The sequence below is a fragment of the Oreochromis niloticus genome, linkage group LG17 (assembly GCF_001858045.2).
Source record: "Oreochromis niloticus isolate F11D_XX linkage group LG17, O_niloticus_UMD_NMBU, whole genome shotgun sequence".
Classification (NCBI taxonomy): Eukaryota; Metazoa; Chordata; class Actinopteri; order Cichliformes; family Cichlidae; genus Oreochromis; species Oreochromis niloticus.
This window is the reverse complement of record NC_031981.2, coordinates 33,457,128-33,482,528: the sequence shown is the minus strand read 5'-3', so window position 1 is coordinate 33,482,528 and position 25,401 is coordinate 33,457,128. Positions and strand designations below refer to the sequence as shown.

General features: G+C 38.4%; 2 protein-coding genes across 20 annotated transcripts in view; one reads left to right on the top strand and one right to left on the bottom strand.

Moving 5' to 3' along the window:
* The first annotated feature begins 1,283 nt into the window (after nucleotides 1–1,283).
* The window catches only part of dock7 (dedicator of cytokinesis 7), a 46,095-nt gene continuing 21,977 nt past the window's right edge, over nucleotides 1,284–25,401 (top strand). For 7 of the 19 annotated variants that reach the window (XM_013275823.3, XM_013275822.3, XM_005457104.4 and 4 more), the window contains exons 1-20: nucleotides 1,286–1,446; nucleotides 5,711–5,810; nucleotides 7,687–7,862; nucleotides 8,630–8,698; nucleotides 8,803–8,932; nucleotides 9,088–9,300; nucleotides 9,481–9,566; nucleotides 9,673–9,739; nucleotides 10,240–10,389; nucleotides 10,790–10,870; nucleotides 11,134–11,296; nucleotides 11,737–11,879; nucleotides 11,990–12,083; nucleotides 12,208–12,370; nucleotides 21,371–21,488; nucleotides 21,666–21,736; nucleotides 23,499–23,637; nucleotides 23,950–24,051; nucleotides 24,311–24,397; nucleotides 25,152–25,383. In XM_013275823.3, coding sequence (XP_013131277.1) covers nucleotides 1,409–1,446; nucleotides 5,711–5,810; nucleotides 7,687–7,862; nucleotides 8,630–8,698; nucleotides 8,803–8,932; nucleotides 9,088–9,300; nucleotides 9,481–9,566; nucleotides 9,673–9,739; nucleotides 10,240–10,389; nucleotides 10,790–10,870; nucleotides 11,134–11,296; nucleotides 11,737–11,879; nucleotides 11,990–12,083; nucleotides 12,208–12,370; nucleotides 21,371–21,488; nucleotides 21,666–21,736; nucleotides 23,499–23,637; nucleotides 23,950–24,051; nucleotides 24,311–24,397; nucleotides 25,152–25,383 — 2,422 coding nt within the window. In that variant the 5' untranslated portion in view covers nucleotides 1,286–1,408. Of the gene's footprint in view, nucleotides 1,447–5,710; nucleotides 5,811–7,686; nucleotides 7,863–8,629; nucleotides 8,699–8,802; nucleotides 8,933–9,087; nucleotides 9,301–9,480; nucleotides 9,567–9,672; nucleotides 9,740–10,239; nucleotides 10,390–10,789; nucleotides 10,871–11,133; nucleotides 11,297–11,736; nucleotides 11,880–11,989; nucleotides 12,084–12,207; nucleotides 12,371–21,370; nucleotides 21,489–21,665; nucleotides 21,737–23,498; nucleotides 23,638–23,949; nucleotides 24,052–24,310; nucleotides 24,398–25,151; nucleotides 25,384–25,401 lie in introns of all 19 variants that reach the window. The other 12 variants (XM_025899827.1, XM_025899822.1, XM_025899824.1 and 9 more) reach the window with 4 other exon arrangements.
* angptl3 (angiopoietin-like 3) lies at nucleotides 14,122–17,828 on the bottom strand. Its single transcript, XM_005457091.4, has 7 exons — nucleotides 17,179–17,828; nucleotides 16,924–17,034; nucleotides 16,662–16,773; nucleotides 16,426–16,539; nucleotides 16,108–16,203; nucleotides 15,208–15,480; nucleotides 14,122–15,050 (listed from the first exon to the last, which is right to left on the bottom strand). The coding sequence occupies exons 1-7, from the start codon at nucleotides 17,704–17,706 to the stop codon at nucleotides 14,866–14,868; spliced, it is 1,419 nt and encodes a 472-aa protein (XP_005457148.1). The 5' UTR covers nucleotides 17,707–17,828; the 3' UTR covers nucleotides 14,122–14,865.

Sequence of the window (25,401 nt, the reverse complement as noted above, 5' to 3'; positions counted from 1 at the left end):
TCCACTCTGCTTTGTTTGGGTAGTTCTTTTATTAACAACAAGCGCTCACCGTCGTACAAATGGGCAGGGCGTGGTATAAAAAAAAAGTATTTTAATTACGTCGTTATTATGGCTGATGTTCATTTTCATCTTATTTATTTATTCAGTCCTTTATTTACCGTTTTTATGTCTTTATGTACCGTTACAGCAATATACAGTAGAGATTTAACCAATGTATAACAATCAATGTTATACAGTTATGCTGATAATATTACATTTTTCTCTTTCTCTTACAGAAATTAGACTATTTAGTTTAACTCCTGTTACTGTTAAGACTTTTAGCAGTTGCGACTTAATTATTTTAATAATGTTGAAAAATGGTTCTCTAAATTTAGGTGTTTGCTTTTACTACAGCGTACTGCAGTCTATATTTAAACATTTACCGTAAACCGATTTTCAGGAAATAAAAACTTTGAAATGGTCTTTTTTTAAAAAACAAAAAACTTTATTCTATTATTTCACAAAACCTGAAGACAACATTACTCAGTGGCTTCTAAAGTAATCCATATGAAAAAGATGATGATAAAATGTAGTCTCTTTTCTTTTGAATGTGTTTCATTTGCATTATCTACAATGGACAAAGTCTTTATGCTATTTGTTTTCATTTTTATGATTATTCTGATTATTGTTTAAGGTTGTTAAGGGCGACAATGAAGTAGTTCTTTTTTCATATATATATTTTTCTCAGTTATGTCCCACAAACTTCCAGCAAACTTCCAGTCCTTTTTAAAAACACTTCTTTGTTTAACTCATGCATATAAATAGGCATACAAAGTAACTTTTACTCAAGTATCAAATGTTGAAGTTTAGTACAAATGTGAAGCACTTTACATCAATATTTTACTTTATATTTCTACTCCAATAAATATTGAGAAGCAAATATTTTAACTTACAACTTATTTTATAAATTATTATTATCCATTAAAAATATTGCTGCTTTGCCCGTGAAGACACAAAAAATTCAAGTAAAAATATCTGACATGTATAATCATGCAAAATTATCAGTATTATTTACATATTTCAGCTTCTTATAGGTCCTGCACCTGGTTTTACTATCATTTCGTGATAACTGCTTTTCCCGATAATTCTCAAGTGTCTTTAGTTAGGAAACATGTTCAGAACTGCGCTCTTCATTAATAGTATTTTATCCGTAATCCTTCTTCCTTAACCCATCTGAGTTCTTTTTGAAATGAGAATGCGCAAGAACTTTTCATTGGGTGTGTTCTGTGGCACAGCGTTACGGTCATTACGGTAATGATCCATTCTCCTGTTTTCCCGTTTTTCCCTGTGGCCGTATTGAGTGGAAAACGGAGTCTGCCTGCTGCCTGCCTGCCTGGGAATTTGCTTAAGCACATCAGCGGCCACTGCCATGGCTGAACGCCGCGCCTTCGCCCAAAAAATTAGCAGGTAAAGACTTAACATACCGCAACGTGCTCGCAAAATGCCCACCGAGGACTTCCATGTAGGTCGCCCTCAGACCAATGCTGAGGGAACCCTATGAAGGAGGCCCAGCCGCCAGCGCAGCCTTGCTGCTCTGAGCTAGCCGCTTGTTAGCTGTAACGGCAAAGATGCTCAGACCCACCCAGACAGACAGCGACACTGCTAGCTGCTACTGTCCTTTACTAGTGAATACTAACAAAGGGGTGATATCATATTTATGTATGTGTCCGGGGTGGAGAGGAAACATGCTTTCAATAATTATAATTACCGAAATGAACGTAGCTACTGTAAATTGATAACCGTTAATTTTGGACAAGTAGCTATCTCGCTTACATTAGCTAACGATGGGCTGCTAGGTACTACTGGCACTGGGAGAGATGTGCCTGAACTTTGTTATGTTTGAAGATTGACCTGAAACGAGACTGCACATTTATTACTTGGAACAAAAGCCTCCCTCCGCTGATATCAAATACTGATATTATAATCTCTTCCCCGCCCCTCAGACAGATCAAAGTAATCTCTTTAACAAAGGGCTTTGTGCAAGCTGTCAAATGCCATCTTCCCAGTCAGTGTTCAGATAGCTGTACAGTACAGATCAACAGAGACGTGTTTAATCACTGTTATTGCTGATCAATTAATGTGCGAACAGTGAAGGCGTTTTACAAATTGTTGAGCAAGTATATGCATGCGCGGCTGCTGGTTGACCTGTTCTCTGTGTGGTGCTGTTAGATGAGATAAGAATTTACATCTCTCTGGAGAGCGTTTCACTATGATCCACAGTGAAGGGAAAGATGATTACATAAGACCACAGACATGCTCCTGAGTGTTGTCTATTTTAAAATCGATAATCTATTTGAAGCAAGTGTGTTTTCATTATTGAACTGTAGTAAGTTCACTATCATTTTGACATTTTCCCGTAGAAGTTGTTTATGTCCCGACTGAAAGCATATGAATCTACCATATATTAAATTTCCATCGTATTATTGGAACTTGACATTATTATTAAATTACTGATCAGGTGATTCTGAGATGCCTTTTGGATGGCATGCACATGAGCATACAGAGTAATATAAGATAGTATTTATTAAGTCACAGCCCTCATTAAGAAAACTGTGGCATTTAATAACATTTTTCTGGCTCAGTTTAAGTAGACAAAATAGATTTGTTGTTGGATTTGGCTGCTTTATATTGCAGTTGTGATATTATATCTGTAGTATGGGCATGACAGGCCTCAATAAAAGCTGAAATGGTTCCCTGTTAATCTTCTCACAGCCTGTTGGAATGCTTTTTACCATGCTGAAATTATTCACCTAACAAAGGACAAGAGTTCTCTGCTGAACTTGTTTAGCTACACTATTTCTTTTTAATTAAAGCTATTATCACATATTTTTTTGGCCTTTTGAAAGGGTACAGTGAAGAGTGACAGGAAAGCAGAGGTAGAGAGAGAGGAGAAGACAGGCGGCAAAGGCTTGCCACTCTCAGCCACGGGCATATGGTCGCCTGCTCATCCCAGTGAGCTAAACTGGCGCCCACTATCACATATTTTAAGTCAAATTTCCTCCTACTCAGAAAGCACAGTCCTGCCTCAGGATTGTTAAACTATGATTCTTCTTTTGCTTCCACTTTCTATTTTGCGCCTGGAAAGAGAAGTTGTTGCTTTTACTGTCTTTGTCAGATATCCTGTTTGCTTAATCAAGTTATTCCTCTGTGCAGTGACCAGTGCTAAGTAAAGGTCTGGCAAGAGGGCTCGGGGAGCAGTGTGGAATGTGTTTGTCAGTGCAGCCTTGTGCTTTTTCTCCAGCTGTGACAGCACAGCTCTGCAGAGACCTCCTGATCTCTCCCACAGAACATAATCTTGTTCATCTTAAGCTGGAAAGTTGGGTCATGCTGCTTTTGTTTTGCTTTCCTGCTTAAAATGATAACTGTGACATTTTGTTTGTAATCTTGTCTGATGCTCATGTATTAAAGGAGTGGAGATGATCATAGCCGATTTAGAAAATCGGAAAGGGATGTGACTTTTGTAATGATCTCACAGACTCAATCACAAGTGATCTGTCTTCACAATTGCTGTGATTATGGGCCAGTCTAAAGTCATCTTCAGGCTAGTCGTTATGATACAGCTTTTAGAATGAGAGTGGAGAGAAACAGACACATTAGAGAGTTTGTTGCTTATGAGGAAAAATATTACAAAAAACCCCCATCATAACCATGGACACTCTGCATTAGCAGTGTAAGATAACCTTGGCCCTTTAGTTTGCAACTTTTTTCCTTGGTTTTAATTTGTGTCTCTTTGGGCCTCTTGCTGCATTGTTTTTCTGTTCAAGGCAAAAATCTTTAAGTGGTTTTGGTGGTTGCTGTGATTTAAAGGACCTTCGAATGTGCGTGGCTGCAGCCACAGTTGAAGACTGAGAGTTTTGTGCTGACCACTGAGGTAAAGGGATTTTTTTAAATTAATTATTTTCTGCTGTGTATTGGTGTAATACATGATGCTGTCTGAGCTAACATAGTGAAGCTCAGCAGAGACAGAAAGAGAGTTAAAATACAAAAAATGTGATCCTCTGTGTTAGTTTTACATATCCCAGTGAGTTGCTTGAAATAGCAACTGCATTTAGGTAGTTAGTTGGACATAGGCAAAATCCTTCACCATGCCTTTTTTAAATCTTTTAATGTATCTTATGAGATAACCCAAATGATTCAATAAAAAAGCCTACATTTTTAGCTTCTCAAGGAATTTAAAATAAATCAATATGCCATTATTGCAATCATGCAGTTTTTTTATTTTTATTTTTTCACCAATATGTCAACATTAAAGGCATTAATAAATATAACTTTGACTTTGTCAGTACTCTATATCATTGACTGAGACAAATGTCATACTGGATACTGTAGTTAATCTTGTGTTACATAGCTGATATAGTGGTACCAGTGTTGTTAGTGTAAATTTTGATATACTGGAGGCAGAGCGAAGTATGTTTTCCACATAAACATGATTGGTGCTAGAATTGCATTATAAAATTGAGAAAAAAATTATGCAATCGTATTACCTAATGTTGTATAGGGGAAATAATATTTTTGTGATACATCCAGCCCTCTTTATTGCACTTGGACCGCGTGGGACATTTTTTTTTAATGTAGAACACTGACTGTACCAGGGACAGTCACATACCATACATTACTTGAAAGGTCTCACTGTACAATAAACCTTTGTTGGTGTTTCTGGGACAGTCCCAGCAAAAACCTCTGAAAGGATATAAATACATTCACCACATAGTGTCATATTTGAGATTACTACTTATAATACTTCTGTGGTTGTAGCGCTGTATTTTCCCAGTGCAACCACTGTTGTTCACAGTTTTGGATGAATCAGAGCTTGCACTGTGAAATCACATGAGTTCAGATGTAGCTTCTGTCATTCATTTCGGCATTATTTTGCACATTGTTTTTTTAATTTATGGGTTATTCCACTAAATCTACAATGGCACCACTATTGCAGAACAATATTTGTATACAAGAATCCATTTCATATGTTCAAATGTTCGAGAATATGAAAAACATATTCATGCTTTGTTATATCACTAGTAGTTATATCAATGTCCTTGGATATTTTTTTTTATTCTTAAGCTGTATACATAGTTGAAGCTATTCAGTTGTGGCACATCACTTTGAAATTGCCAGCTGGTTGCTTGTGGACATTGCAGGGTTCGGTTGCCCAGGTGACCTTCTAATGTATTTAGTAGCAGGTCATATGTCAATCAGCTGTATTTTTCACTCTCGTTAGGAGTCTCTTCAGTTGCTTGCCTGAAAGTTTATCGCAGGTTTTTCCCACTTCATGCTGCTAGCAGATATTTTGCTTGAAGTTACCAAATATCATTCGCTTTCTGTAATCTCTGGCTGTCACGTTGCTGTGAATTGCTTGCAGTGTGTATTCAGCTTTACACAGACACATTTCCATCACTGGTTTGTTCTGTTGTTCTGTTTTAATCACACCAATACTGGGATCTGTCATTCATGGCTGCTTAACAATATTAATCATTAGATATCATTAGATATTTCAGCTTAGCCTTACAAGTTGAATCTCGTCCTTACTGTGAGAAAAATACTGGGATGGTCTTAATGTGATTCTAAATACTAATAAGCCTGCAATATCTACTTAATGGATATCTGGAGAGACTTCTTGCATCAGCTGAATTATTTCTTGTCCTCTTTCTACCTGTCACTCCTCTGTTTGCAGGACTGTGGCAGCAGAGGTTAGGAAACAGATAGCTGGACAGTATGGAGGCTCCCCACAGCTCTTCAAAAACCTCAACGTCGGAACAACAACAAGTAACACAGTGAGTAGTCTGAAAGGCCACTGATCATTCATTGTGTTTACATGTAAACAGTTAGTAGTTGCTTTTCTTCAAATGAGATGTTTTCTCTAATTGGGGTCAGGGGTGTTTTGTGTTGGGTTTTTGGTGTATGTGAAAAGCTGCACAACTGTCTAGCAGAGTGCCATGAGGGATAATTATTGATTGTCCTGTTCACCACATTATGCCTTTTTACACAGACATTTGAAGGTGTTGGTGCAGCACCATCATTATTATCCCTTTCTGTTTTGTATTGTTATTGTTCTGGCTTTGAGCTTTGAGCTTTGAGCGTGACCTAATCGTTGATTGTAAAAAAGATTAGCAGGTAAGGCATGATAGTATTACAATGATATTACTGGTGTATAAACTGTTGTGCCTTCAATTCCACAACAAGGTCATGTTATCTAAAATCAAATGCTGTAGGCAGTATCATGCTACCTTTATTTGGCTCAGCATCTGTAAAAAAGGCTCATGTTTGTTAAAGGAGTAGTGTCAATTGACCCTGAGTACTCCTGAGCCCAAACACTAACACATGGTCCCACCTTCACTACTTAATTAGGCTACAGTTGGTCTCTAATTAAAACTGTGAAAGATATTTGTGTTCAAATTCCTCAAGAGAAAGAAAAACAAACATGCATGCACACACCCACACACAGACACGCACAGACAGACCCTTAAAATGAAGCTGCTAAAACAGATTCTCCCTGGGTTCCACTTGTAGAAGCAGGCAAAGGCTGCGTCCACACTAGCACATTTTCATTTCAGAATGTTTCATAAGGATTTTCATCCACATTAAGATGCTGAAAAGCATATGACACCACTTTTCAAATAAAATGTTAACATAGAAGCAGAAGACTGGTTACTTAGCTATAAAAAATATTATGGTGGAAGAACAGCACTAACAGAAAGACCAGCGAGTTTTTTTGTTTGTTTGTTTGTTTTTGCTAGGACGAATGGCAAGGTGCAAACTCAGAATTAATAAGCATAACAGCTTCTAGCTTAGACAACAAGGTTAGCAACACCTGTGCAAATCAGAGAAGCAGACAAAGTGACTTATAATTAGCATGTAAAGTAATTCTAGACTTGATTATATTATCAGAAATTTCAAACTGAAATGGGGTTGGAACCCCTTTCAGGCAAGATTTCTGTTTTAGGGGCCCTGAATGGTATAGAGATGCGGGCACTAGAAAGAATCCCAAGTAGAGGATGCAGCCATAGGTTTTATTCACATATATAGTGATTGGCTTGTTTTGCGTTGCTTTGCAGTTAACTGTAGGTCTGGTTGCATATCTTGTATATTTTTATCACTCCTTTGTATGTCCATCAGCAGCTCCTACAGGTTGTTGCTTTTCATCGCCACAAGTTACAAAATGAATTTCATTGACATACACAGTGTGTAGTTACCACATTACTGCTTGTATCCTCCCCTGTATCAGTGCAGTAAGACCCATGATGTCATTAGCCTGTGATAATCTGGCTGCTTATATCAGCTTTGAGGACATTCTCAAATCCCGCATGGATCTTTCTTACAATTAATTTCTTTGATTATGAAATTAACAATGATCTGAAATCTAAAACAGTTCCCCTAACAGAATTGACATAAATCACCTCATATTTTATCTATTTTTGCAGAACATGGTGCACTATAATAGAGTGACAAATAACACCAGCTCTCCCTTTTTTTCTCAGTAACTGCATTTGTAAAGCATTTGCTGAAAAGTAGAGGCGACTTTATTAAGACATTTGTAAACAAAGACAAAAAAAGTAGCAGAGCTGTACTTGCGTGTATGCCCTTAACAGCTAATTAACTTCTCCCATCCCTCTGATTTTCTCCCTGTCACACTTTCTCATCGCCCACCAGGTTCCGCTCACGGAGGCGGTGGAGCCGGTGGATTTTGAGGAGTACCTTATCACTCACCCTCCCATCGTTGAGTCAGGTCCCCTGAGAGATCTGATTGAGTTTCCCCCAGATGACATTGAGGTCATCTACACACCAAGGGAGTGTCGCACAGTGGTACAAGCTGTCCCTGAAGACGGGTAAGGCTGCCGTGGATGAAAGATGTGGATGTGTTCTTTGTTGTTTTTTTCTTTTCTTTTCTTCATTTAATTGCATCTGGAATTTAATGTGTTGATCTAGAGACACTAGTAATTGTTTGTAATGCAAATAATTTGTGTTAAATGTACAAACAAATGAGCTATAAAAGATTGTAATATATAGTGGAGATTAATGGAGATAATTTAGATAAATAAATAAAGTTGAGAGCACATATTTCAAATTAATGTGAAATCGCAGGTTTTAATGAGGAATAGTGATCTTGGTTCCATATTTCATTTTCCAAAAACAATTATCATTTACTCAACAGCAATATATTTACATGTCAAGGCATTGTCCTTAAATCATTTGCTACATTTGTATGAGGCCGCGTTATCTTACTATATCTTACTAAATATAGAAAAAAAAGCTTACCTACAGTTTAATAGAGGTGCAAAAATTAAGAATGGAAGTGAAATGCCTTTATATTAGATGTGTATGTAAACTGTTTGGTTACTAAGTTAATGAGCACCTTGGAATCCTTCAAGCTATGTGGGCTTAATGTCTTTACTTAATGTAGTGCTGGCTCTTAATATTTCAGAAGAGATGGCAGAAGCATTACAAGTTTGCTTCAGCGTGTGATATACCAGAAAGATGTATTTATTTCAACACATTTAATGGTCTGCTATCCATATCAGCAAGCCTGCATTTAGAGTCTGACGCTGCTGTTAAAATAATGTTTGTCTGGTTGATTACGTCTGTCTGGCTGCAGGGACACTGATCCTCATGTTAGAGACTGTGTCAGATCCTACACAGAAGACTGGGCAGTTGTCAATAGAAAGTAAGGCTTCACCATGTGAAAATATTCTTAAAATACAGATTATAATCCTGAAATAATATTAGTAAATGAATTAAAGTGTTCTAAGTAATGGCTTGTTCCTTCAGATATCATAAGCTTGGTACTGGCTTTAATCCCAACACTCTGGACAAGCAGAAGGAGCGCCAGAAAGGCCTCCCCAAACAGGTGTTTGAAGCTGATGAGATGCCAGACAGCAGCAGTTACCAGGATGACCAGGTATCCTTTTTTTCCATTAGGAAAATAATTAACCTGAATGATGTGTCTTAATTTCAGATTGAGAATATCAAGATACAGGTTTAAAACAGTCCCATAGTGTATATGCTAGTTTGCCATTGATAGATGTTTTGAGTTTTGCGTCGGTTGTATTGCAGGATGACTTGAAGCGACGGTCAATGTCTATCGATGACACTCCGAGGGGTAGCTGGGCCTGTAGCATTTTTGACTTGAAGAATTCCCTCCCCGATGCCCTGCTTCCTCACCTCCTCGACCGTGCCCCCAATGAGGAGATTGACCGGCATAACGAAGACCAGCGCAAGGCCAACCGCCACCGTGAACTCTTTGCTCTGCACCCCGCCCTCGATGAGGTACAGTAAGCACCTTTACATATCCTTAAAACCTTTTCTGCTAGTCTCCATTAAAATTATAGTTTAAACAGTTTTACATAACTGATAAAATTATTGTGCAATTCACTCTTTTCATCTAAAACTGGCTTCAGGTTGGCAATTGTCTCATTTTTCACCCCACACATTTGTGTGAACGTGTAGGAGGAGCCCGTTGAGCGCCACTGTGTGCCTGAAGTACCCAAAGAACACTTTGGACAGAGGCTACTCGTCAAGTGCTTGTCCTTGAAGTAAGTGGTAGACGGCCTTTTTCAGAAAAGAAAAAAACCGCCATGTAGCTCTTTTATTTAACTGCTGCTTTCTGCTGATCCACTCCTTTTTCTTTCCACCTTGAAGGTTTGAGATCGAAATTGAACCCATATTTGCTAGTTTGGCCTTATATGATGTCAAGGAAAAGAAAAAGGTAAGCTGTTATGCTTTCCTCAGTGCCTCCTCAGCTCTGAGTTGTTGGGTCACTTCTGCAAACCGTTAAAATCGTTGGGAGGCCAAACGAATTTGATGAGTGGGCTATTAAATTTTATGTTGTGGGCCTGTTATGTTTTTGGGAATGCCGTTAAATCATACTCTGGAACTATGTATCTATCTGAACAAGCCCATCTAGTGCTGCTTCTTTCTTTTCCCTTTTAGCTAACAAACACTAGAGGGTAGCAGATGCCTTGATAAGTAGATCTCTCATATATAATGCCCTTCACGGCTCCATAAACTTCTCTGGTGGCTTATTCATCACTGAGATATTAACATGTTTGCCAGCCTCCACGAGCAAGAAGCCATGCTCCAGTAATAGAGTCATCAGAAATTACAATTAAATAATAATAGTTGTGATAGCGTAGTGCTATGATTACATTTAACATGTGTTTTGGTCAAATAATAATTATCCGTGTGTCTGTTTCATGTGTCCTTCAGATATCAGAAAATTTTTTCTTTGACCTAAACTCTGAGCCGACAAAAGCGATGCTGCGTCCTCACATTCAGACAGCAGCCATCTCCACGCTGGCTCGCTCTGCCATATTCTCCATCACCTACCCCTCCCAGGATGTCTTCCTAGTCATCAAGGTGAAACAGTCATGCTAGAATTTCATCTCTCTTGTCAACTTTTGTTTTGTAAATATGTAAAAGAGTAATAATAGCGTGTTTTCCTGAATGTGAGATATCCATGATTATGCAAGTAAGTTAGTATAAGGGTGCTTGAGGCTTTATGTTTCTCTTACAGAAATGTCTTTGAATAAATTACCAGTAAAAACTTGACTTATTGTCCCTCTTTGATAGCACCAGAATACATTACATCAACCAAAACAAACACCGGACAGTTTTTCATTGCAGTGTTTGACTTGGTATGAAAGATAAAGCTTAATTGAAGAAACCTGCTATCCTTTCGCAATTTGACACCCATCTTCTGACCTGTTTCACTGCACGTGAGTGTAGTTACTGAAAGCTGTGTTTGCTTTGTCAACAGCTGGAAAAAGTACTGCAGCAGGGTGATATTGGAGAGTGCGCAGAGCCCTATATGGTCTTCAAAGAGTCAGACGCTGCCAAGGTACAATGAGAGTGAATTAGATGATGAATACCACGAAAGCTCTGTCTCAGATGGATTTCAGTTATATGTGATGTTATAATAAATGTATTTATTCATTACTGTTTCTGCAACTGCTAGTACTCATTTAAAAATACATTCCTTTTCATGGTCATCTCCTAATTTTACTACCAATATGTTGCAGTGAATAAACATTAAAACAAAAAGAATTCTGACTCATTGTTAATGTACCACAGACCCTGTATTTACATTAACATTTTTTATAGAACAAGGAAAAGCTGGAGAAGCTTCGCAGCCAGTCAGAGCAGTTCTGCCAGCGTCTGGGGCGCTACCGAATGCCCTTTGCGTGGACCGCCATCCATCTAATGAACATTGTTAACAGTGCCGGCAGCCTGGAGAGAGATACAGAGCTGGAGATGAGCCTCTCAGGTCTAACCATCTTCTATTAATGCAAGCTTTCTAACTGTAATTGTAGACGTTGACCATGTATCTCAGAATGATATCAAAAGTTCCAGTAAGTAGGAAAAAAAACATAGCAGCGCTTTTTATGCCCACTTTCAGTGTCACACATGGTCTAGTTGAAGAGACCATAACAGACATGGCAGTCATGCATTAGGTGCATGGACATTTCAGTAAATTGGCGTGATTTAGAAACAAACACGGCAACATCATATTGATCCCTGCTGTGTTATTTTTACTGTGACCCTTGCTGTTTGACTACCCTTTGACCTTAGAGGTTATCTTTGATGCTGACTGGTGGCGGCAGCCTTCTGTTGCTATGGCAGATTAGAAGCAATGCCTGCATGTTCAGAGTGAAAAATAAATGTAGGGTTTAAAATGTTGAGTTTGTTTTTGTTGTATCTTTTTAGAGAGGAAAGGCTCATGGTCTGAACGGAGGAACTCGAGCATTATGGGAAGGCGTTCTCTGGAGAGAACCACAAGTGGAGATGAATCATGTAGCCTGACAGGTTTTAGACCTGCAACACTTACCATCACCAACTTCTTTAAACAGGTCCATGTGAATGCGCTTGCTCACATAATAATAGATTATTATTATTATTAGATTACTTTTCCTTCGCTTTGTCATTTTCTCATGGTTTGTTATGCTGCATGTTATTTTAGGAGGGAGACAGACTTAGTGATGAGGATTTGTACAAGTTCTTAGCTGATATGAGAAGACCGTCTTCAGTGCTGAGGAGACTCAGACCTATCACAGGTACTTAAGAGTGGAAATAATGCTTTCCTTTGATTGTCCTGATTTGAAATCTGAAAACGATTCTCTTTGCTCTTTCTTTAACACTCCTTTCCCCTTCCTCTGACTACTCACACACTCCCCACAGCCCAGTTGAAGCTGGACATTTCTCCAGCTCCAGAGAACCCCCACTACTGCTTGACCCCTGATCTCCTGCAGGTTAAGCCTTACCCAGACAGCAGGGTGCGTCCCACCAGGGAGATCCTTGAGTTTCCTGCCAGGGATGTCTATGTGCCGAACACCATATACAGGTACAGAAAGAAACACCTGTAGTCATTGAATAACGTCTGAATGGTAGTTTATTTGTTTGTTTGAGATCGAGATTACACAAAAAATGCTAAGCACAATTTCATTAAATCTGAAAAGGGAAGTTACCCATTACATTTTGGTATGGATGTGAATCATTCACCCATCCATTTTCGTCCACTCATTCAGGTTACGTTGGGGCTGGAAATATTCTAACATAATATCTAAGTAGAAATGTTCTTTCTTGGCTTATTTTCTCAGCAAAGGAAGGACTTAAATTTAAAAAAGATGTTATCTCAGGCTTTGTGATGATATTATTTTATTTCTTTATTTTTGGCTTAATAATGTTTGCCTTATATCTGTCAGTGTTTATAGGTCATGTCTATCAGTATGCTGTATACTGGGGAAACATGATCTTTGCACATTTCTAAGTGAACTATGGCTATTTTTGTCAAGGCCTCATGGAGAGATGTTAAAGCATTACTAACTCATAATGGATTTTGGGGGCCAGTGCAAAAAAACAGATTTTTTTTACAAACTATGTATTGTTCATTAAAAAAGGCAAAATAATAGGGTCATTATTCATATAAGCCATATTCACTTTCCAGCAGTGTAATTCAAACTGGCTAGCAACTTAACATGTAAATACTACTTCACTCTTTAGCTCACTGGTTAAAAAATGTATTTTATTGATGGATGTGTTTATTGAGACCCGCGGTGTCTACAAGGCTGTGAGTCAACTCGCAGTTAAAAAGTTATATTTTTATTTTAATACATTTTCTGATTTTCCTCAATCTTGGCCTCTGACACTTGCCCTTTATTCAGTAATAATTTTAAAGGCCAAAACTAACACTGAAATTAATCAAAAATGAAGTAAAACTTAACATTTTCAAACAATAAAAACTGAACTGAAACAAGAAATTACAATCTGGAAACTAACTGAAGCTAAAGTAAATTAAAAACAAAAAAGGTTTTTTAAGGGTTAAAATAAAAACTAGTTTATTTGTATTCCTGTGCAGTACAAACTATGTGAGGAGTATTTGGAAAATTATGCCTGCCATTTTTTTTCTGTTTTGGGTTTTGTCCAGAACATTTTATGTTAGCATACAATGTTGTACTGCTAAAAACGTCAAGGGATTACATAAAGTATGAATTTACTATTGCTACATGAGTCTATATCAGTAAAGATTTTCAGTTTGTTCTTTTTTTTTTCTTTGAGCAGTATATTTTGATAGACCGATATTAGGTGATTACATCCAGACATTACCAGACAGGTGCTGACAGGGCCTGACTGTCTTCAGATGTAATTGGCCTGTGAGTGATAGTTAGCAGAACTGAGTTAAGTGGATTTGTTTACAGTGATTTTCTGGGATCACAGTTTTTCCTTCTTTTTTTTTCTTTTTTTTACAGTGGTTTTATTCCTTAGATCTCATTTTCATTTCTGTGTCAACCTTTTAACATGTCCTCTTTATTTATTCAAGACAAAATTAAACAAAGAAATAGTACCATAGTTTTGTTTTGTTTTTATACAGGTGAATTTATTTTTGGCCTCATAAATGTGATTTTTAGCACACAAAGCTGCTTCTCACAGTGATGTGTTAGTATGAGAACCTTTACAGTACAGTTGGTTATGTTGTAATAATGAACAAAAGTCAATATGACTCAATAATGTAGGAAATACACAGAAATTATAATTTTCTAGCGGTACCTGCATAAATCATATCATATCATAGTTTAAATACAGAATAAAAAAAAATATAAAAGAATAACAAAAAGAAAAATCAGTGCGCTGTCTAAAGCTTTCTATCCCCAATGTGTTCTACTGAATTTGACTGGTTACAGTTACGCTGTAGCCAATTTGTAGTGGACTTTTTTCAGAAGCAGGAGATGATCTTTTTACCTTCACTTACGTAACTTGCATGCTTTATGTAATAATCTGTTGGTATTTGTCCCTTTAGCCACTTTGAACATGTAGTTCTTTCAAACACACTTTAAAATACCTTGTTTTGTTGTTGTCATAAATGTATCCCAGTTCACCTTAGTGGTTGTTAAGCAGTGTGGGTTTCAAAATTGTAGTCTATTCTCAGAAACCTCATTTGCTGTTATACGACTGCAATGTATTTCTTTGCAATCAATTCTGAATTAGCTTGCTGATGTGGATCAATATGTCTGTTTTGCAAGCAGTGACAGATGTTGCATAATGACAGTTCTACTTACTGTCCTTGTCGGATCAGACAGAGTAGGTTAACAACCTGTGTGCCACGTTGCAACAGGTCAGCATTTGCTGACTTCTGACATTTTTTTGGTCTGCTATCTGGTGGTCAGCACTAGCCAATGACAGAATAATGTTAGGGAGGAATCTGCTCAATGTTGTGGGTGAATTAAGACTGGACATATGGAAGGCCTGTGTTATGTCACTTCCCCCTCCTATTGAACTTTTTGGATGTCCGTGTATTGGAAAAAAAAGCCAATAGTATTATATAGTGTGTGGACAGGGGGCTCAGATGGAGATATCAGCAGTTGAAGCTTGTCGAATGGAGATTTTGGTCATCTTGAGTGAGTACGAGGACCCTGTGGTTGGCCTCCAGTGAATGCCCTTCCTCCTCATCAAGCGCCCCTTTGGTCTCAGCCACACATGCCTAGCATTAAGGTTGGTTTCACCGCAAGCATTGAGCCACCAGCCACCTGCCAGGGAGTCAAGATAGGAAATTATATCAGCATATATTGGTCTTAGCTATGTGATTTTGTCTTGTTTAGAAAAAAATGTCTCCATCAGAGATAATTATTTATTTTATTGCTATGGTGGAGAAACATTCCAAGATACTGTGACTTGTGATTGTACCTGTGGAGCTGCGTGCACAGTTGGAGTTCTGGTTGCTGTCTGTGTTTCTGTCTTTCGTGGCAAATTTCATGCCGGTGCAGTTGGCCATGGTATCAGGCAGGTCACCTGAGAAATGGCTGACATGAAGACTATAGTCCTTGGAGGGACCTTCCAGTGAGAACCGGTATTCAACCCAGTGTTTTTCCTCCTTCCAGTCCTCCAAATCAACGCGAAGGATGTAAACACCCTCCTGTGTAATGCTGTGGATCTTTTTTAAGCCCAGCCAGAAGTCCTCTGTGTGACAAATCAAATTTATTTTGTTTATTTGTAGGAAAAAAATCTCAGAAACTCTGAAGTCTCAGTTCATCTTATAATGGATTGAAAATTGTAATTAACTTTCAGCAGACTTTGGGTCAACCAGGTATTAAAAGCATGCTGTTAGTAGCATGTGGGTTGTAATCATTAGGCAGGTAGCTGTGAAAGAAGGTTGCAACTCATCTTTTGCGGATGAAGAGCCTTTTTGTTGTAAATGGATTATGAGTGCTTGTCTGAGCATACCAAGTGCTGTAGGGAAGGCTGCCAAACTGGCTGTGTGCTCGGATAATACAGGAAGTCGTTCAGGGCCGATATTTGACAATTATTGTTTCCTGTGACCAAGGCTATAGGGAGCACTTACAAATGCTCCTGCAACCAAGACACTGCTGACACAATAGATTTTCTACTTTAATAGAAAATATTTAGGAACTGTTCTGATCAATTGATTATGGCTTTTTCTTTATATTGTGTCAGCCCTTATTGTTTTCTGCTACTTTCAGTATATATTTTTTTCCTGAATATGCCATGACATTTTTGAAAAATTTATGTTTATTACGAGTAAAGACTGTCATTTTAAAAAAAATTTAAACTATAAAGTGTACTCACTTTCCAGATCTCCAAAACCTTTTTCGTACTTTTCCCATGTCTGATCAAAATCCACCGAACCATCAACCCTGCGCTGGATGACTGTTGAACCCCCTTCTGTAAAAGAACAAAGAAATATTTCAGGAAATGTAAAAGTTTTGTCATAAATAATGTGAGTAGGTTATCAACTTTTTTTTTCTTTTCTTTTTTCTTGCTCTTTCCTCAATCATTGTAGAAATATGCACAAATGCCATTGTGTTATCTAAAAAATGTCAGTGCTTGTGAATGCAGAAATGGTATTTGGACGCCTTTGATGAGAACTCGAGATTGCTTACCCACCTGAACTCATTTCACAGAAAACGCTGAATGGCTCTGATTGGTTTGGTTTGATAACGTAGACACCGCTATTTGTTTCTCCTTTGTTAAACACCTCAGTGCAGTCCACGGGAAAATCTAAAAAAAAAAAAAAAACAGTGTAGAAAAGCCAAATGAATTCCTTTACTCTACTTTTATTTAAGTAAGTTTGGCATTTTGAAAAATATTTGAGCTACTGATAGTGTATATTAAGTAATTACCACTTGTTTCCAGGCCAGTTGAGTTTCCTTTCCGATATTCAAACATATCGAGAGTTTCGTAGTCTGAGTCCATTAGTTTATCAGCTGTATCTTGAAAACTCTCATAGCTGAGCTGCAGGAGATGCAAGTGAGTCACTCATTTTAAATAGTTTTATATATAGTTTAAACAGAATGTTCATTGGTAATGTAACAAATTAGATTATCAGAGATTTCAGATATTTTCCCTGTAAAGGCAAAATATAATGATTTCTTGTACAAGTACCTTTTCCTCCAGGTTTTTAATCTTTATTTTCTGGTAGTCCAGCTGATCATGTTGCTCCTTCACAGCTTTCAGAAGATTGGCAATTGTTTTATCTTGAGCTTCAATCACTTCCTAAAAAATATAATACTTTGAGTCTCATGTGTTGACGTGAAAGTTTTTCAGATGAAATGTAAAACACAGCTTATCTGCTCCTTATTCAGTGAGCTTATCTTGAATGACTTATGTTGTAAAGTTTTAGCTGCTGAAGCATCTTACCTTGAGAGATGTGATTTCACTAAGCTGATCAGAAGGGACCATGCTCTGCGACAAGCCCTTCAGTCTTTCTTCAAGGTTCCCCACCTTGCTCTGCAGTTGTGTGCGCTCCTGTAAGATGTTGTTGATCTTCGAGTTGATTTCCAGTGACAAATTCTTGATCTCCTCATTGTTGGCCTTCAAAAAGCTAGTTGTCTTTTTGAGCTCTTCTTCTTCCTCTTTAATCTCCGATGTGACGACTGAGAGCTGGTAAAAAGAGCGGTCAAAAATATTGAGCTTTTGGAAGATGTCGTTGATCTGTGCCTTGGTCTTGTGGACGAACTCTCGTAAACTCTGGCCTAACTGGAGGAGGCCGTTTGCTAGTAGGCGAACATCGTCCAGCATGGCAAAGCGAGACCTGGGCTCAGGTTGGATCGGCGCTATGGTGGAAGCCTGGGAAGACAGGGTCGGGTGTTCTTGTCTACCCGAGGCTTCCAGGGGGGCAGCAACGGTTGAACTGGTTAGCACCAGCAACAGGAAAAATACCTTCATGATGATTTTGCTATTCCAGTCCTAGAACCCTGCTTCAGCTGTACTCGTGTTCTCCTCTACACTCTTCTCTCTGCTGCTAAGCTAGACTTCTTTGCTGCTAAAGCAATATGAGAATGGCGGGCTGCCTCGTGTTATATACTGCCCTCTCAGTAAAGGAGGGGGGATTAGCTGATCATTAATCCCTACGATGTTTTTAGCTATGTACCCCACCTCCTCCCAAATCCCCCTTGACCCCTCCCTCTTCTGAACAAACAAATCACAGCAGTGTGCAAACGACATGTGTCCACCCCCCACCCCCCATCCCCCCACACACTCACACTCACACTCACATACTAACCATTTAACCCCAATCCCCCTCTCCATACCACACCCTGCCCTGCTCTCCAGCAATTTAGCTGATCAGCAGAAAGCCAACAATGGCCACTGCTGTTTTGATGGATCGTCAGCCTGATCAATCTCAAACCTTATAACCCTGCACTCACTGGGCTCTGATTGATAATGCTGTGTGTAATTAATGCTCCTGGGTTTGATTTAGCATCCTGCTGAATCAGCCTCACACCAGACACCCTCTCTCTCTCTCTCTGTCCCTCCCTCTCTCTCTCTTCTTCCTCTTTTTGTCTGGAGATGGGATTGAGTCTGTCATCTGTGCCAGGTTTGAGCTCCTGGGCATGAATGATGTCAGAGAGTTTGGATATTATGTACTCATCATCACAGTTTTATTGCTCACTAATTTTTTTCCCGTCAGATATGTCATGGCGTGTTTTTGTGTGTGTGTGTGTGCATACGTGCGTGTGTTTGTGTTTCTTTAATAACAGACAAACAGACACAAAATGGGAAATGCTGAGTTTTCTGATTAGCTTGCAGCTTCTAAGGAATCATTCCTGTGCACTGGGATCACTCGTAAAAAAAACAAAAAAACAACAGTTTTATAGGCTTGCAGTGGAAGCGAAATATGCTGACCTTCAACTGCGGTGGATGGTGGAACTAATCAGTAAAATGTTTTGGTGTAATATTTAACTGCAATATAAATGTTGTAATTTTGTCATAGTAACACATTGCTGTATTTAAAAAAATAAAGCAAATAGTTTAACGCTTGAAATTGTCCATAAAAACATACGTTTTTAGTTTTGTTTCTTCATTTTCTTAATTAGCGTTAGCTTAAACTGTTAAATTTACAGTTACTATGCATTAAAATACCACACAGTCGTTATAATGAGCTTGCTAGTAATTTGTGGTTTTAAGGATTTAGTACCTCAGGTTGGAGTGATTACTGGTCTTTTATATGAAAAAGGGAGGAAATAATCTTGGTAAGGAAAAGAAGGACTGAGTATATGGGCCAGAAATTTAGTTTATTGGCGTAGAGTTCCTAACAATATTTAGCTCTCTAGCCTCCATTCCTGTACAGTGATTATTGTTTTGGCTAACTTGAAGATACTTGAGAGTTAACATGTAACCTCCCAAGCTGGAGTTCATCATTTAACTGCAGACGACACATTCCTTGAATTTTTGTGTTGATAGTCAGCAGACTTATAGCCAGACAGGCATCCATAAAGTTGTTTCACTTCTTTCTCGTACTGCATCTATTTGATAACTTGTTGGAATGTCCAAAGACGCCTATTATTGTGGCTCAGGCAGATCTCAAACATGCTGGATTAATGTTTGGATATCAGTGACATCTGATTTCAAATTCTCACTCAAGGCATGTAGAAACATATTTTCATGTCCTTGAACATCTCACTATATGTTGGCTTGTGGGTAGGAAAACCACTCTTCTGTACTGGTTAATTAGCAGGTTGGGACATTTGTGATTAAGTGGAAATTGTCTCCATGTAAAGCATTTAAAGAAATTCACTTTTCAATGTTCGTACACAGAAAAAGAAATTAAAATGGGTCTAAAAAAGTAACTGTGAAATTTTACCTTAACAAGTCTAGAACAATTATTTCACTGCATGATTTTACTACATTATCAGTCTTGAAGAATATACGAAAAATCCTTCAGAACATTGTCTGACAAAGGTAATGTTTTGGACTTGTGGAGTGTAATCTACCTCTACCAGGTCACATAGATCAAGAAGCACTTAAGAATCCTACTAAATTAATAATTCAGTTTTTAATACTCTATAATTACTCGTACTGGGAAATTTTTCCAATGACATCTAATCTGTTTATTAGAAAGCTAACGTTTTATTTAGAGCTGATAAACAGTGCCAGTTTTCCCTTATGGAGCCCCTCATCTCAAAATAGTAACTGTGCCTAAGTGCCATCTACATTGTAAAGTTTGCTTTCACATGTGTACTTATTAACTGAAGTTGAATCGGATGAGGTGAAGTGACCAATCAGGAATGCTTCCATTTGTGCTTTTATGGGTATTTCAGCTCTGCCACAGTAGTGTCATGTTGGGGTCTATTTCAGTTCAAGTTCAACAGCCTGCTTCAGAACAGCCATGACAATTACTAGGACATGCTAGATGGATGTTAACAGAGGAAGAGATGGATTAGATTTTTAATCATTAGACAAAGATTCCCACGATTCCTTGTCACTTGTGGTTCCAGCTGCGGTCTCTGTGGGGTTATCCCCCACAGAATCGACTACGTCATTGCGGTTTGTCAGCTGATCCCAGGTTACTTTACACTTCCTATTCTGGGGCTTCCTTCTCCTTCCCAACAGTTCAGTAACAAGTATACCACACACATTTTGGCAACAATGAATGGGATTGTGAAGTAAAACGAGAGACTGACCAGGTGCCTTTTATCTCATGTATATGAATTAATTGCAAAAAACGTCCAGTGTAAACCAAAGTATTCTGGGTTATAGGGAGACTTACTTCACATGGAAGCAATTCTTGTGAAGTGGCAGTTGATAAAATTGGAAAAATAACATTTCAAATTGGAAAATTTTCCCCAGGGCCCTCACCCGTTTATTCTCCACACATTATTCTGGTTTCCTTCTTTGCACCAAATTACTGAAGATAATGCCAAGCTCTCAGAACCCTTCTTAAAATATTAGAAATCATTGCAGATAGTTAATATCCTTTTGTAGTGATTTATGCAGTTCCCATTCCCCTCTTATCTAACCCATTCTGAAAAGTAAAGTCTATTTGCAATGGTTGCCTTTCATGGTTCCTGATAGGCCAAGCCTCCCATAAGTACCAGTCAGAATAGGTTTAGCTGCTGTGGGAGCCTTGCCCCTTTTAATTGATCAGTTCGTGGAAACTGATGTAACAGTGGTAGGGTAAGTAGGTCAAGCACTTTCCGAGACACTTGGTTATTAGAGTAAAAGGTCATTAATCCTCTTTACGTAGTCAAATGATATGGTCCTCGTTTTGGATTATTTTTCAGATCTGTATTTGAAAATGTGCTACGCAGTATTATAAAATTTACTGAGGTGTATTAAAGTTACCACTTTATAATAGTTTACCTTGTGACGATGAGTAACACTGCTGCTTCCTAGATGTATTTTAAGACCTGGAAAATGTAAACAAAATGAGTCTGTATGTTAAACCTCTCAGTTGCAAAAAGATTTTAATATAAAGGTAAATTCCTCTAAGGTTTATGTTATGCTTCTTTACTGTTTTATTCCTGTCTTTTAATTCCAGTGTGGTTGAATCTCTGATGTGCATTTTTTCCCCTCTTTGTGTCTGTGCACTTGAATGTATATTTTTCAGAAATCTGCTATATGTGAACCCTCAGAGTCTGAACTTTGCCAACCGCCAAGGCTCCGCCCGCAACATCACCGTGAAAGTGCAATTTATGAACGGAGAAGATCCAAGCAATGCAATGCCGGTACACAATGATTTTCCAGAACATGAAGATTTTTGTTTTTGAATCTTAGTCAAGCTATAAATGTAATATCTGTCAGGTGTTTTAGTGTCTTGGCAACTTTTATTACGCAGTTGGTAATAATTAAAAGATACATTTCTGGTCATCTGATTTATTGTAAAACTGTTGTTTATTCCTCAGGTAATATTTGGGAAGTCAAGTTGTGCTGATTTCTACAAAGAGGCCTACACTGCAGTGGTGTACCACAACAGGTGTGTTTTGGTTGAAATGAGCTACATAGTGTGCTGTTCCAAAAGCATCATCAAAAATCAACTCTACTCATAAAAATCAGGAAAAAGGATGTTAACCTTGATGTGTATCGAAATTAGAGAAAAACATACCCTAAAAGACATGTTTTTTGTTCTTTTATATACTTTACACTGTTCAAAGTCACAACAGAAATGCATCCATCCATTTTCTAAATCACTAAACCAAATCAATGACACGAAGGGTGGGAGGAGCCTATCCTAGCTGACACTGGGGAAAAACGGTTGATGTTCACATTCACATCTATAGCCAATTTAGAACCACCACTTAATCTAACATGCAGAAGGCAGCCAGAGTACCTGGAGAGAGCCCACTCAGAAACAGGGGGAACATGCAAGTTCCTCAAAGAAAGGCACCAGGTTGCTTTCAGTTGTAGACGCAGAGCCTTCTTGCTGTGAGGTGACGGTCCTAATCACTGCACCAGCATGCCGGCCTACAAAGGCCAGAAATTTAAAAGGTGGGGGAAAAATCACTACGCTTGCCCTACATTCAGTGCTATTTTTTAGAAATGGGTGAAGTTCATTGTTAGATGGTTTCAACTGGTGTTCATTTTAATAACTAGTAAATTGTTGACAGTGCCTTTGCTGTCATTTATAACTCTCTCAGTGATAGTAGCACTTTGACTAGGAATTTGCTGCAAAAGAAGAAATGTCAATACACTTTGCATTTCGCTTAGAACTAGCACAAAATATTTTACCATGTATATCTCTAAAAAATAAGAAATGCCATAAGAAAGAACTGCTTTCTCCATCTTTTTCTCCAGCTTTTTGTTTTAATGTAGGTTGCCCTGCCAATAACCTACAATCATTTCCAATAAAAGTTTCTCCAGCCGCTGTTTTTGCTCCAGTATTTTTCCTTTTCTGGTCCAGAACCAAACTGTTTCTTCCCATGAGAAATCAGTTGCCTTCTATGACCCTTTTAAGCAGTTTTGGTTGTTTCCATCCTTGAGGCTATCTTAGTAGATCTGTTGATGGGCTTACTATAGTTGTGGTTGTTTGTTTCTGAAAGTTTCCTCCTGGGGGACTTGTAAGAATTCAGCTGAAGTGAATAATAACGTGTTTATATAATTTCTTTGTTTTTAGATCACTTGAACCCCTGCTTTGCTTGAGACAAATATTCCCAAGTTAAAAATTGAGGGTGGAAATGGAATATGTTTAGGTCAATTGATATAAATATTTGTAATTGTAGGGGGTGAAAATGGAGCACGTAAGCCTGTTAAGCCGATTTATAAAACAAGAGGCCTAATGTATTCAATATTCTTTGCAATTAGTTCTCTAAAAGCCTTCTGGGAAAGCATTGAGAAAAGCCTTTGCATATTTCTGACTGACATGTTCTCCCTTCAGTAACATATACTGGTCACCGGTATTGAAGAGGTGCTAACCAGTGAGCAGGCAGTCGGTAGAACAGCGCGCTTGCACATTTGATACAGCTAAGAAACTCTTCTCCTCTTCTCTATGCCTAAGTTGTGTTTATACAGTGTGTTCAGACAGTGGAAGATCTATAGTTATACTGGCTGTAGCTGGAACCATCAGCCAAGTGAAGCAACATCGAGATAGCGGCCTGAACTGTACGATATGCCTACACAGTTTAATCGATTGACTGCAAGCCACTCAAAAGAGATTTGTCCTCAATTATCTGACTCTAAAATGATCAGTTTGTGATACTCATGAAATTGTTTTTTTGTTTTTTTTTCATTAATTGATGTAGATCTCCCGACTTTCATGACGAGATTAAGATCAAACTGCCCGCCTCTCTGTCAGACCACCACCACATTCTTTTCACCTTTTACCATGTCAGCTGCCAGCAGAAGCAGAACACACCACTGGAGACCCCTGTGGGATACACGGTAGGTAAAATCATGTGATAATGCATGTGTGTATAATTTCAAATTTGAGCTCTGTTCTTTCATAGCTGTGAATTTAGACATGCCCACTTCAAACCCCATTTGCAAAAAGACACTGTGGGGAAAAAAGAAATGAAAGAAATTTAACTGAAAATAGCACATGTACAACATATGAAAGGGTAAAAAAAAGATTCATTTATTTAGAGACATGTTTAACAGCCTAAAAATCTTTTTCAAAACAGTCACTCACATTCTCCTAGTGAATTTAGAAGATGTGTATTGTTTATCATTTATCTCTCTCTTTTTTGTGTGCAGTGGATTCCAATGTTGCAGAACGGGCGTCTGAGAACGGGACACTTCTGTCTGCCTGTGTCTCTGGAAAAACCACCACAGTCCTACTCTGTTCTCTCCCCAGATGTAAGATGCATTTTTTAAGCTTATATTGAATGAAACAAGCATAATGCAGAGAGATGAGCTAAAGGAAAACTTCTGATGTTTGTGTATTAAATATAACTAGTGTGCTATATATGGGATTCCCAGGATGCACTTCTGAAATTATTATTATATAATACTGCATTATCACAAGCCTATCAGATAACCTGGCCCTCCCCTTTCATTGTTTCTCTCTGTTATGTAAGTGCCACTCGGATTTATTCTCCCATTATTGTACCTTCAGGTCCCTCTCCCGGGCATGAAGTGGGTAGACAACCATCGAGGAGTATTCAATGTAGAAGTGGTTGCTGTTTCAACCATCCACACACAGGTAATAGTACTCAGCACAGCAGCTTCACAGTAGCTGCAGTAGTTTTGTGAATTTTTCAGATTCATTAGTTAACTATGTCCTAGAAAGTAAAACCTTACAATGCCAACATAACCTGTTATTTGGAAATAAAGATGGACAGATTTATTATTGTAATATGACTCAAAATATTTCACTTAAAGTTAATAGAAAAAACATTATTTTCACACCTAAACTAATTCCTTCCCAGCACCAGTTCATTAGGTAGTGACTCTTACCTTGCCAGTAATTTACTGGGGCCTACTCCATCTCTGATTCGACTGTGGTGTTGGGAGGGGCTTGACCATGGCCTCTAGGAGCCCAGCTGGGACTAATGTGCTCATAAATCACTGTTCTTGGCACAGATTAGACTTGCTGGATTCTCCTGTGTACTTGTAGTAATGTTCGGCTTGCGGTTTTTACTCAGGGAGGCAACTTGCTGGTTTAGCAAAGAGTACAGAAGAATACATCCAAGCTTACTTTTTTGACTTTCTTCCCCTGTAGCTTTTTCATCCTTGTACGCAATTGTGTTTTTTAATTCTTGGCCTCTTCTTCTCTTGGTATTTCTTTTCTATCCATTACTCTTTGTCACATTTCTTTCTTCCTTTCTCTCCTTTTTACTTGATTTTCTCTGTTTGCCACTTCCACATTATGGTACCGACATTTGTTTTTGCCAAAAAACTTTCTCTCACTTATTAACCTCATCTCTACCCCCATTCCTCCAACTCTCCATCATTAGGACCAGTACCTGGATAAGTTCTTTGCATTGGTGCATGCCCTGGATGAGCACATGTTCCCAGTAAGGATAGGAGACATGCGCATCATGGAGAACAACCTGGAAACTGAGCTCAAGTCCAGCATTGCAGCACTAAACTCGTCCCAACTGGAACCAATAGTTCGATTCCTTCACCTTCTACTTGACAAGTTGGTGTTGCTGGTAGTGCGCCCGCCCGTCATTGCTGGACAGATAGGTATGATAAAGGCCTGCA